The sequence below is a fragment of the Empidonax traillii genome, unplaced genomic scaffold, assembly GCF_003031625.1.
Source record: "Empidonax traillii isolate 1590-97213 ecotype Southwest subspecies unplaced genomic scaffold, ASM303162v1 scaffold918:size355816, whole genome shotgun sequence".
NCBI lineage: Eukaryota > Metazoa > Chordata > Aves > Passeriformes > Tyrannidae > Empidonax > Empidonax traillii.
In genome coordinates, this window is record NW_020956111.1 from 116,243 (window position 1) to 128,755 (window position 12,513).

Below are 12,513 nucleotides of genomic sequence, written 5' to 3' on the forward strand. Positions count from 1 at the left end.
TGGCACCCTCATCCCAGCCGTTGTTTTCTGGGAGAAAGTCCACCTCTTGGCTGGCTGTCAGCAAAACAACAGTTTTCTGTGGCAACACAGCCCCTCTGTATCCCTGGGCCTGCTGGGCTGCTGGGAAGGTGCCCTTCATCTTCACGTGCGGAAACAGCCAGAGCGCAGCCTGTTTGCTGCATCCTGTTACAGTCAGAAAAGCCTGGCTCTGGCTTTCTCCTGCTCCTGCAGTTCTGGCTGATGAGTCTGGACCTTGGATGGGACCAGATGTCCCATTGCCTGGTTTTTAGGAGGCACTTGAGAGAGCTCTGTGAGTGAGGTGTCTCAGTCCATCAGAGCAGCTCGTCCCCCATCGAGCTGTACCTCTGAGCACCAGAGCTGTGGTGTCACAGCTGATGGGACCAGCCCTGCTGCTGTTCCCCTGCAGCCTCCTGCCAGCCCAGGATGTGGCTACACGGGTAGGAACCAGAGCTGCGGCAGAGGAGCCAGCACAAGTTTCCTGCAGAGATGGAGCCTCGGGGGCTCAGCCTGTGGGGAGGGGCTGTGGTGGGAAGCAGCCCAGCACAGCCTTCATCACCTAGACACAGAGACACATGAGCAAGCAACCAGAAGGATAACAGGGAGATGAATTTAGCCAGGATGGAGACACCAGGCACAAATATTGAAAAAAAACCAAACAAACCTCTGATTTTCTCACGGGACAAACAAAAATGGGTTGACAGAGAAGGATTTGTATCCTGCCCCACCAAGGAGCTGCAAACAGCAGCTGTGGGGTGACTGAAGGGAGTAGATGGAGGAATCAGGGTGAAACATCATATCCACAGCATGAAAAGCCAACAGCACGGATGTGGGAGAGACAGCAATCCTTTAGAGGACGATGTGGGGCTGCTGGCAGCCTGGGCATCACCAGCACAGCTATGTCAGAAAGAGATGGGCTTGTTTGGCTCAGATGGAGACAGGCTCATGGGGATAGGCAGGGACCTTGGCGTGTGCTGTGTCTCCCCTGTGCGCCCCTGGGCCCTGGCACAGCCTCCCACCACCACCACGATGCCCAGCAGTGTCTGTCGCTTGCAGAGGTGGAGTGTGTCCTCTTCAACGAGGAGTACATGACCTGCACGTGGGGGAGCAGAGCGACACTCACGGCCAACTACTCCCTCTACTACTGGTAGGTGTCCCTGCTCCACAGCCCCGTGTCCAGCAGTGGGTCCCTTGGGGGGCAGCTACTGCCAGCATTGCTGGTCCCATCAGGCTGCTCCTCCTCCACGAGCCCAGAGTGGGGCAGGCTCTGCCTCCAGGGCAAGCAGGATGGGATGTGCTGAGGAGAGGGGTCCCCAGGAGGGCTGGGCCATGTGAGGCCTTGGGGAGCCCCGGTAACTCCCTGTGGCACAGGTACAGGAACACATCCAACAAGGTGGAGTGCAAGCACTACCTGCAGGACCAGGGTGTCAGGGTCGGCTGCCACTTCAACCAGAACGAGATTATCCAGTTCCAGCCTTTCCATGTCCTTCTCAAAGCCAGCATGGGCGGCAGGACCCTGAACATCACCAGCAAACGCATGGAGCTGCAGGACCTGGGTACAGAGCGGTGGGGGGCACTCCCTCTCTTCTGCAAGGCTGTGGGTCCCCCAGGGCTGGCCCATCAGGTCCCAGCTGGCAGCAGGGCCACAGGGACGTGAGGCCAGCACTCACCAGGCATCGCTTGTGCCTTGCAGTGAAACCAGAGGCGCCCGTCAACCTGACCATTCACAACATGAGCAACAACCAGCTGCAGCTCACCTGGGCCACCACATACCCCAAAGCCAACTGCCTGGAGCACGCCGTGAAGTACAAGAGCAACAAGGACACCGACTGGACGGTGAGGGGCCCTGGACACAGCACCCTCGTGGCTGTGCCCAGAGAGGAGCTGTGCGCCGGCCCCCGTGGCAGTCCCAGCCCGCAGCCATGGCTCGTGTCTCTGCAGGAGCTCTCGGTGAATGGAGATGTCTTCTCCTTACCCAGCGTGGACTACAAGAAGTTCTACACCTTCTACGTGCGCAGCAAGATCAACAAATACTGCGGCAGCACCCAGCTCTGGAGCGAGTGGAGCGTTCCTGTGGTCTGGGGCAGCAACTCCACCAGCAAGGGTAGGCCCTGGGGGCTGCAGTGGGATAGGATGGACTGGAGCATGGCAGGGCTCAGCAGGTGAGGGATGGCCAAGCAAGTAGAGAACTGGCCTGAGGCGGCAGCTGTAGAGGCAAGACCCGTCCGGGCACCTGGAGTGCAGGCAGCAGCATCAGCCCCTGCTGCTTTGTACTTCTGGAAGCCAAACACAACCCAGCAGTGGGACCCGCTGACTTTTGCCAGGGGTTTCTTAGTACTGCAGGGCTGCCCTGGCACTGCTGAGCCAGGAGAGGGGCACCAGCCAGTTGTGGTGGTAGCATGGCAGGGCTTGGAGACGGGCCCTTTCTCCATCCTCTGCTCCCAGAACAACGCCATGGCCACTCAGTGCCATGGTGGTGAGCTGTCTGGAGGTCGGTGTCACCTTGGTTCTTTCCAGGCACAGTGCACTGGTTCTGGATCCACACGGTCTTGATCCCCATTGCCTCCTGCCTGATCTTGCTGGTCCTTGTCATCCTGCTGGTGCGCATGGAAAGGTGAGTGTTGGGGGGCTGATGAGGGGGCAGCAGCACCAGGGCTCTTCCCCTCTGACAAACCTCTCCCACACAGGATATGGGTCATCCTAATGCCCCGAATCCCCAACCCCAGCAAGAATTTCGATGAGCTCTTCATCACCCACAATGGCAACTTCCAGGTGAGGCGGATGCAGACGGCCCTGTGCCCCGGGCCTGCCCTGCACTGCAGGGTTGGGGCTGGGCTGGGTGGTGGCACCTCTCACCCTGCTCTGCTCCCTGCAGGAATGGGCTGGAGTCCCCAAAGACGTAGTGGAGAGCTTCAAGCCCAACTACAGCGAGCACATCTGCTATGTGAGCGAGCTGCCACCCAAGGACAGCTACGAGCCCCTCTGGGAGAGCGGCAACCCCCCGCCATCTACGATGCCCGGGGCCCCAGCTGCCCCCAGCGAGCACAGCCCCTACAAGAACAGCTACGGGAGAGTGTGACCCACCCCTGCACCCCCCACGCTCCATAGCTCTGCTGCCCAAAACCTCCCTGCTCTGCAGGCCCTGCTCCCTGTTCCCTGCTCCTGCCACGCCTCCTCAGATGCTCCTGGTTTTGCTTCCTGCCATGGCCACACTCAGCCCCCTGTGACACAAGGGCTGCACTGCAGCTGCTGGAGGAGCACCCTGTGCTGGGTGCCCTGGGGGCTGCACTGGGGGCACTGGTGGTGCCCTGGTGCCCACATGACCACACCCAGGGATGTGTCCTGGCAAGCAGGCAGGGGACACCGGCAAACTGATGGGGACACGGGGGATGAGGAGTGCCAGGGGGACCAAGAGTGGAAAAATAATGGAAGACACCCGAGGAGAACTGTAAACACGCTCGAGTGACTTGCAGCTGGGTGTAGAAAAACATATATACCATACTCTTAGTTGCTTAGCCTTGTGCGTTTGGCAAGTAGAACTTCTGTGTTTAGGTAACACAGGCCTAGTGATAGACTTAGTGGCACCTTATTTAACATGCTTGAGATTCCTGCCCTGCTGTGGGAAAGATCAAATCACAGTGGTAAACCAGGGCTGCACAAATCCTTGATAAACAGGCAAAGACAGCAGGTTCAGTGATCCTCCAGCACGGGCCAAGCTCCACAGTACCTGCATCCCTGCTTGTCTGCCTCTGCCCGGGTGCTGCTTGGGGGATCCTCCAGTCTTCGAGGTAATGAAAATAAATTTCCTCTTTGCCTTTCATCCGTGGTTTTGTGGTTGTTTCTGCGTCCTGCCTCTGCCAGCTCAGACAGAAAGCCACTGTGTGCCACCCTGGGGCCCTGGGCAGGCCTGGCAGTTCCCCCAAGGCCTCGCTGCTCCTTCGCTGGTTTCTCGTGGCAATAAAGCTCTGGCCAGCAGGGGCTTGTCCAGGCTTGTCACACAGGGCCTGGGGAAAGTACCAGTGGAGCCCCAACTCCTGAACACCTCTGCGTATGTTGTGAGGCAGGTGCCACCCCCACCCTCCCAGCCCCACCATCCCAGCCCCACCATCCCAGGCTGGCATCAATCAACATCAAGCATGCAGGTGAGTCCCCTCCCGGCTGTCCCATGGTGCTCCCTGCACACTGGCTGATGTGCTGTGGCCTCCCTGTGCAGTGGGCTCAGCTCTGGGCTCTGCAGCCACTGCCAGGGCCACCTGCTGCCCTCAGCCACTGCTGCTGTCCCTGCGGGAAACCAGAGCTTTCTGGTCAACACCAGCTGCAGCATCCTGCAGCTGCTCTTACAGAATCACAGAATCAATCAGGTTGGAAAAGACCTCTGAGATCATCGAGTCCAACCTATGACCGACCACCACCACATCAACCAAGACCATGGCACCAAGTGCAAGTGAGACATCCAGCCTTTCCTTAAACACCTCCAGGAACGGTGACTCCACCACCTCCCTGGGCAGCCCGTTCCAATGCCTGACCACCATTTCCATGAAGAATTTCCTCCTAACGTCCAACCCAAACGTCTTGTGGTGCAGCTTAAGATTATGTCCAGTCTTTCTGTCGCTGGTTGCCTGGGGGAAGAGCACGACCCCGCACCTGGCTACACCTTCCTGTCAGGGACTTGTAGAGAGCAATGAGGTCACCCCTGAGCCTCCAGGCTGACCCCTGGCCCAGGCTCTGCTCAGCAGGGCCGTCCCCAGCGCCGTTCCCAGCGCCATTCCCGATCCCGATCCCGATCCCGATCCCGATCCCGATCCCGATCCCGTTCCCGATCGGGGGCGTGTCCCGCGCTGACAGCGGGCCCGGCCCGGCCCCGCCCCCGCGGCGCGGCAGAGGCCGCCCCCTGGCGGCGGCGATTGGCGCAGGCGGGCCCGCCCCCCGTGCCCGCCGCGGAGCCGGCGCTGCCCCGGCACCGGCACCGGCAGCGGCACCGGCAGCGCGGGCACGGCACGGCACGGCACGGGCTCACCATGATCGTGTGTCCCCAGAGCGTGGAGCACCCCCGAGGAAGCCGATGCCAGCGGCTGCCGGGGCAGGTAGGACCCGCCCCGCCGCGCCGCTGCCACCGGCAGCCCGTACCGGAGCACCGGGCTTCGCCCTGCTGGCCGCCACCGGCCCGGTACCGCTGCGGCACCGGCAGGCCGGGGCATTCCCGCTGCCCGCTGGCGGTGAGCGGGGCCGGTGGGGTGAGGCTGCGCTCTCACGGTGCCGCGGCCGGCGGGTTGCTGTTGCTGCCGGTGCCGGTGCCGGTCGCGGTGCCGGTGCCGGTGCGGCGGTGTCGTCCCCGTCCCCTTTGTGCGGGATGCGGGAGGCGCCGTGGCTCCATCACTGCCAATCAAACTTGTTTTTCTCTCTCCGCCTGCACTGCCCGCGCCGCCCGCCGGGGGCGCTGTCGGCGCCGCCGCCCGCACAATGGGCCCCGGGTACCGGCCCCGGGTACCGCCGGGGGGGCCCCGGCCGCGGGCACTTCGCCCGTCCCCTCGAAACCCGGGCCGGCGGGGCTGGGCGAGAGGTGCCGCCGCGGCAGCATCTCCAAAGAATGTCACCGGCGGGGCCACCGGTACCGGCGGAGCCACGGTCCCGCCTGGCGGAGGGATGGAGCCCCGGCGGGGATGCCCCTCTCCGCGCATCGCGGTGCTGCCCAGGCTCGCTCCCGGCTGGCCAGGCTCTTCCAGCCTCCCTCCTTCTTTGAGCGGGAGCACCGGGGCACCGCTCCCCCGGCAGCACCGCCGGGTGGGGAGGGGGCGAGGTTGGCGGTGGGTACGGGGTCGAGGTGCCTGTTGGGGTTCAGGGGGCTTGGACACAGGAAAGCCACCCCCGGGGAGGGAGGCGATGCTCCCACCACCCAGGAGTGCGAGTGGATGCAGGGGAGGGTTATGGCCGAGGAAGGTGAGGAAGGTGGCACTGGGGGCAGGAGAGGCTGGGGAGAAAGGACTGCGGGAATGTGGCAGGTGGTCCCGGTAGGAGACACCCTGGGCTGAGCTGGTGCCTTTGGGAGGGGGCAGGACAGGGGCTGAGATCGGGGGCTGCCCTGCACCTTCCTTCATCCTCTCCTTCCAAGCCGTGTCTGCCGAGTTGCTGTCTCCACCATCACCTGGACAAGCAGAGTGAGGAGAGCTGGCAGCACCAAAGGCTGAGCCGTGGGCTGGTTGCATGGCTTCTTGCTGGGGGAAGTGGAAGGACCCCCAGTTCCTCTGCCCACCAGGAGGAGAAGACCAGTGGCTGTAGCCCCATGGGTGTCCTCACGGCAGCTCATTTCTCCAGGCAGAGGGACTTTTCAGGGCGCTTTCACAGGTCACTTCTGGCTTGCACCTTCTCCTGTGGAACAGAGAAGCTGGTGCTCCTCATCTCTTTCTATTTTAATTTGAGTTTTGGGTTTTTTTGGACCTCTTTGACCAGAGGAAGCTGATGCTCTGAATGCCATCGAGTAAATCCCTTGACACCTGAGCGATGGTGTGTTCAGCAGAAGTGCAGGGTGGTGGAGCACCGAGCCAGGAGATGGGATCTCTGCCCCTTGTAGAGCCCAGGCTTGGCTGGGGTGGGCTGCTGCAGGAGGGGCTGCTCTGGGGAGATCCAAGCAGAGTGTGTTCCCTGCAGGTAGTGAAGATGTCCGGCAGCGACCCTGAGTGCCCCCAGTTCCTCTTCGTGAAGGTGCTGGCGAGCCGGGGGCGGCTGGAGGCGGTGACCCAGCAGATGGGCTACCACCCCCAGTACCTGGACAGCTTCCTCAAGATGCAGCACTACCTGATGCACATGGATGGCCCCCTGCCCTTTGACTGCCGGCACTACATCGCCATCATGGTGAGCCCCGCTGGGAGCTGCTGGAGGGGATGGAGGCTCTGCTCAGCCCTGTGGGGCTCCCCTGTCCTTCCAGCAGACAGCCTGTGTCACGGGCTTTTCATCAGAGGCCAAAATCGTGGTGTCCTGGAGGTTGGGTGAGAGGTGGGCGCAGGGTCCCGGGGTGCCTGCAGGGTGCAGGGATGCTGATGTGCTGCCCTTGCAGGCGGCTGCCCGGCACCAGTGCCGGTACCTGGTGAACCTGCACGTGCTGCAGTTCCTGCGGGCAGGGGGTGACCCCCAGTGGCTGCGCGGCCTCGAATTCATCCCCCCCAAACTCCGCAACCTCAACGAGATCAACAAGATCCTGGCACACCGGCCCTGGCTCATCACCAAGGAGCACATTGAGGTACTGGGGGAGGGCTGTCAGCCAGGGAGCAGGGCAGCAGTGGGGTCAGCAGTGTCCCCAGAGGCTGCCAGCACCCTGCCCACCTGCCCATGTCACAGTGCTGGTGTGTCTGTGTTCTGCAGAAGCTGCTGAAGATCAGCGAGTGGAGCTGGTCGCTGGCGGAGCTGGTGCACGCAGTCGTCCTCCTGGCACACTGCCACGCGCTCGCCAGCTTTGTCTTCGGCTGTGGCTGCGAGCAGGACGAGGGGCTGGGGGGCCGAGGCTCCCTGAAGGGCCTGTCCCTCGGGAACCAGTGCTTCTGCGAAGCCACCGCCGGCAACAGCTGCAGCCAGGAGCTGCTGCGCATCAACCGCAAGCGGGTGAGCCCCCGAGGGTGGCTGCGCTGGGGAAGGGGGTGCAGCCACCACTGCTGCCCTCACCCTCAGCCTGTGTCTATGCAGTCCCTGGACTCCTGCATGGAGCTGGATTCCCTCCGGGAGCGCATGCAGCGGATCCACGTGGAGACCGAGGGCAGGGAGGAGATGAGGCTGCTGCAGCAGGAGCGAGAGGAAGGTGAGGGGCAGGGAGTGGAGGTGGGTGTGCAGGGTGGGGGTTTGTATAGCACACCTGGGGGTTTCTCCCTCATGCCTTACATTTTCCATGATGCGGGGTTCATAGAGGGGCTCACGGGATGCACGTGGGGCACAGCAAGGGCTGGCTTTTGGTGCCTGCTGTGGCTGGGAACAGGGCAGCTGAGCACCACTCTGACCCGTTTGCAGGGCTCTCCTTTCTTGCAGATCCTGATGGAGAAGTCACCGGTGCCACCAACCTCGCATGCTACATGCAGGACCCTGACTTTGGGTACCAGGACTTTGCCCGGCGCGATGAGGATCAGACGCAGGTATTCAGAGTCCAGGTAAGGCTCCTGCTCTCTCGGTGGGCGGCAGCCCAAGCTGCTGCCTCTCCGCTCCTCGTGGCAGTAAATGGTGGCAGGGGTGCCCATCCAGCCTGGATCTGGCACAGCTGCTTTTGCAGAATGCTGAGTGGGGAAGCCCAGCTCTGAGAGGGGACCTGCCCCGCTGGCGTTGGGAAGAGGGAGGTGACCCATGAGTTCTGTCCCCAAGGGCTGATGATTTCTTTGCATGGCCCTCACAGTGGCAAGGGTGAAAATCATTCAAAAGCTGCCTGATAAGGGATGTTGTGGTTTGTGGCAGAGGTGCCCCTAGAGCAAACTTACTGAATTCTGCTGTGTCCTGAGGTCTCCAGCCCTTGTTCTTGGAAACATGCTCCAAGCTCCTTCTTGCAGTTGCAAAAGCCTCTTGCTGTGCTCATCAGGATTATTCCTGGGAAGACCATGGCTTCTCACTGGTCAACCGGCTCTACTCCGACATCGGGCATCTCCTGGATGAGAAGTTCAGGATGGTGGATGGTCTGCAGAGCAGTGCCATGGCCAAGCGGCAGGGCTGTGAGCCCTCTGTCTTCAAGCGGGGCATCTGGAACTACATCCACTGCATGTTTGGCATTAGGTAGGGAAACCAACCTCATGGTCCAGGGGAGGAAACTGAGCTGGCCCAGGTGGGAGGAGGGTACAGGACTCAGGCTGTCTTGCAGATGAGTGTGGGAAAGGGACAGAGGTGAACGGCCTGCCTGCTCTGGCCAGGGCAGGGAGCTTTGGGGACAGGGTTTCAGTGCCTGGTGGCCATTGCCATGTGTCCCCTGCCCCGTGGCTGTGCCCCAGGCAGACCACAGGCAACGTGCTGGCTGTGACTCTCCCCTGTGCTCCCCACAGGTACGATGATTATGACTATGCAGAAGTGAATCAGCTCCTGGAGCGAATGCTCAAAGTTTACATTAAAACTGTAACCTGCTACCCAGAGAAGACAAACTCAGAAATGTTTGACAGGTTCTGGAAGCAGTTCAAGCACAGTGAAAAGGTGGGATGGCTGTCCCCTGGCTCTGACAGGCTGAGGTGGGGGTGGGAGTGGGTATGGGCTGCAGACTGGGGTGCTTTGGGGGTGTATGGGAGATCTTTGAGCCACCAAACCAGTCTGAGGCAGGTGGGGGGGGGGGAGTGGAAACTGGTTGGTTGTGAGGAGTTGGGCTTAGCATGGCATGTAGCTGCGCAGTGTGACGAGCACAGGGACCACCAGCAGCACAGGGATCTCCAAGGTCGGTAGCCCATCAGTGAGTGCCTCCAGCCGAGCCCTCCTTCGAGCTGCACCTCACAGGAGCAGCTGCTGTGGCTGTTGGGGACTGTGCTGGTGCCAGCCTGGCCATGCTGCTGCCAAGTATGCAGGGGACTCCCTGGCACATTGCTGTGGGAAGCAGGCACAGCCTGCAGGACTGGGAGGAGGGGGAAAGGAGAGCTACCTGAGCTGGAAAAAAGGGGTGGCATTTTGTCCCAGGCCAAAAGAGTCGCTCGCCCAGGTGAGCGGTTGCTCGCCCTGCTGCCCACAGCACACTGCAGCTGCCTGAGCCTCTCTCTGCTTTTCCTGTAGGTCCACGTGAACCTGCTCATCCTGGAGGCCCGGATGCAGGCAGAGCTGCTGTATGCACTGCAGGCCATCACCCAGTACATGATCTCCTAGACGGCGGGGGCTGCGCTGCGGCAGGGCCGGGCAGCGCCCTCGCTCCCTGAACTCCTGCGGGACCCGGCACGCTGGGACCCACGGCGAGGGATTTCTCAATTTAGTTTACTTGACTGTCTTGTTCCTTTTTGTTGGTTTTCCCCCCCACCCCACCCCGCCTTGTGGGGCTCACTGAGTGGCCCTGTTACGTGCAATTACCAAACTGTGAGGCGAGTCCGTGCTGCTGAGATGCTGGAGACTTGAACATGTCCAAGGAGGACTGCCAAAAACATGGGGGGAGAGGGAAGCAATAGGGGACTGGGGCCAAATTAGAGGGATGCTCTCCCACGAGCAGAAGCTCCTTGCCCAGGTGGTGTGTGGTAGCCTGGGTGCCACAGGGAGGGCAGAGGGGAAAGCTGGCTTCCTTCCCTGTGCTGCAGTGGCTGCCCTGCTTTGCAAAGCCACCCTTGGGCACCTGTCCTCACGGGGGTGATGTCTGTCACTTGGGAACAGCATGGGCAGAGTGTGGGTGTGTTGCAATGTCCTGAGTTGTGTGGTTAGGCAGCAAGAAACGCTGGCTCCCAGCAAGGGCCCTTCTCCAGCCCAGGACAGCAATGGGATGCACTTGCTGCCTGCACGTAATATCCTTTAGGTCCATGTGCCAAACCCCTCTGGGATGGATGAGAGATGACCCGAGGCAAACTCCAAACTGTGAAGCTCTTGCTGGCAGAGTGTCCTAATGCTTTGCCTTCTCCAACAGCAGGGTGAGAAGGTCTCTGACAGTGTTCAGGCACTGGGGGTTTCTGCAGGGGACTTTGGGCAGTCCTAAGCCCTTCCTCTGCCTCCCATCAGCACAGAGGCAGGAACAAGGAAGGCTTCCTGACTTAACGAGGTTTGTGTCTTCTTACCACCGTGGGAGGGCTGAGGTCCTGTGCCCAGTCACTTGCTGCTTAACAGCATGGTGGAGGAGCCTGTGGTCAGCACAGGGTAAGCACAGGAAGCTTCTCCTTGATCCTGGCCCCTTTGAACAGAGGCAGCCCATCCACCAGCCCTGCCCTCTGCCTGGGGGGGCAGAAGCTGCACCATCACTCCTCGTGTGTCCCTGGGTTGTTCCCTGGCCACGCCACAGCCCCTGGCTGGGGGGGTGTGAGGGATCCAGCACAGGCTCTGGAGAGCAGCCACAACAGGGGGATGAAGCCACCCGTTGTAAGTGGGAGCCTGAAGCGAGGGCAGCTGTCGAGTCAGCCAGCGCGCGCTGCTGCAGTCGGCCTGTTTACTGCGTAAATGTACGGGGAGAAAACCTTGTGTATGGAAGCTACAGAAAAAGCCTATTTTTGCTATAAATATATTATGTTTGACATGGATGCCTGCTTTATTTCTTGCCAGATGTCAGGGAGGGGATTCCACCTTGCATGGCTGCTCTGAAGGCAGGACAGCAGTGCCTGGCTGACCGCAGCCCTGAGATGGCCCAAGCTCCAGGAAAAGCAACGTTCTCAGGCATGTTGGGGTCCTATGCTGACAGCTCTGGTCCATGGCCAGCTCACTGAGGCTGGACCTGTCCTGTACAGGTCAGCTCTGTCCTCTTGTGCTCAGATGAGCAACTGCTGCAGTGTTGTTTGATAGGAGAAGAGGAAAGTTTTTCAGGGGTTCCAGTGCTCTGGTAATAGAGGAGTGTGCCAGAGGAAGGAGCTGGTTGGTACCAGGGGAGCAAGGCCAGAAACCAGGACCAACTCTTTCCTGAGCCATACTGCAGGTGCTCCCCTGCACTGGGGCTGGGCTAGTTTGTACTGGGCTAAACTGGTGCCTGGGCAATAAAATGCCAGGACAACTGGTGCTGGGCAGTACCAGCTGAGTCAGTACTGGTGCTGGGGCAGTGGCACCAGCGCAAGGATAACTGATTCTGGGACAGCTGCCACCAGACTTGGCTGGACAGCGCTGGGACTGGCACTGCTGTACTATCATTTAGCCCCAGTGAGGGCTGGGCAGGGATCAGGAGTAGCAGTGGTTAACCATGGCAGCCTAGCTACCTGCCAGCCTCTCCCCTGTCCCTGCAAAAGCAACTCTGTCCCCTGCAGGGCTGGGACGAGCCACAGCAGCCAGTTCTCCCCAGGGCTCCCTGCTCCCTGTCACAAGGCAGTGACAGCAGTGCTGGCTGGGGGTGCAGGGCTGTCTGTCCCAGCCAGTGTGGAACTGGCTCCCTGTTGCCCCCATCCCCCTACACTTGCACAAAGGGTTGGCGATGCAGGAGCTGGGGCAGCTGCCACTCGCTCTGGCTTGCAGACAAGCCCCAGTCACACCAACAAGATGAAGGGCTCCTTGGGCTGTCAACCCTGACCAGAAACGAGCAGAGCTGCTGGCAAGGCCAGGGAAGGCTGCCAGCCTCAGGCAGTCCCACATGGCACGCCACGAGTCTGGCAACTTCAACGTTTGGGCCCCTACCCTGGTGCCCCCCCTGCCCTTGGACTGGGATATTCCTCTCCATTGCTCTGTGGCTGGAAGGAGGAGAACATGAGGCACATCACCTCTGCAGGAACCCTCCAGGATGCCCTGCACACCCACGTGGGAGCCAGGCCACTGCAACTGTACCTGGAGTTACTGAGGGGAGGCTGCAGGCACACATCCAAAGCAGTCACCGAGTTTCTCACAAAGCCTGTAGCAGAAAGAAGCGCTGGCAGGTGCAGCCAGGACTGCTTTTGTAAGAGCTGAGCCATTCCC

General features: G+C 61.0%; 2 protein-coding genes across 5 annotated transcripts in view; both read left to right on the forward strand.

Moving 5' to 3' along the window:
• The window catches only part of IL2RG (interleukin 2 receptor subunit gamma), a 5,273-nt gene extending 1,435 nt beyond the window's left edge, over positions 1 to 3,838 (forward strand). Inside the window, exons 2-9 of one of the 3 annotated variants that reach the window (XM_027902905.1) lie at positions 129 to 230; positions 1,059 to 1,165; positions 1,390 to 1,574; positions 1,712 to 1,854; positions 1,960 to 2,122; positions 2,536 to 2,632; positions 2,706 to 2,790; positions 2,894 to 3,838. In XM_027902905.1, the coding sequence (XP_027758706.1) occupies positions 129 to 230; positions 1,059 to 1,165; positions 1,390 to 1,574; positions 1,712 to 1,854; positions 1,960 to 2,122; positions 2,536 to 2,632; positions 2,706 to 2,790; positions 2,894 to 3,097 (1,086 nt within the window). In that variant the 3' untranslated portion in view covers positions 3,098 to 3,838. Of the gene's footprint in view, positions 1 to 128; positions 231 to 481; positions 844 to 875; positions 1,166 to 1,389; positions 1,575 to 1,711; positions 1,855 to 1,959; positions 2,123 to 2,535; positions 2,633 to 2,705; positions 2,791 to 2,893 lie in introns of those variants that run through there. The other 2 variants (XM_027902904.1, XM_027902903.1) reach the window with 2 other exon arrangements.
• A 1,122-nt stretch (positions 3,839 to 4,960) lies between these two features.
• On the forward strand, positions 4,961 to 11,162 carry LOC114067448 (sestrin-3-like). 2 transcript variants are annotated; one of them, XM_027902902.1, is made up of 9 exons: positions 4,961 to 5,102; positions 6,664 to 6,867; positions 7,070 to 7,252; positions 7,375 to 7,611; positions 7,693 to 7,804; positions 8,029 to 8,147; positions 8,567 to 8,757; positions 9,021 to 9,165; positions 9,730 to 11,162. In XM_027902902.1, the coding sequence occupies exons 1-9, from the start codon at positions 5,037 to 5,039 to the stop codon at positions 9,817 to 9,819; spliced, it is 1,347 nt and encodes a 448-aa protein (XP_027758703.1). In that variant the 5' UTR covers positions 4,961 to 5,036; the 3' UTR covers positions 9,820 to 11,162. The 2 variants fall into 2 exon arrangements, with proteins under 2 accessions (XP_027758703.1, XP_027758702.1); XM_027902901.1 differs by having other exon boundaries at positions 4,962 to 5,102; positions 8,011 to 8,147.
• Positions 11,163 to 12,513: the final 1,351 nt, after the last annotated feature.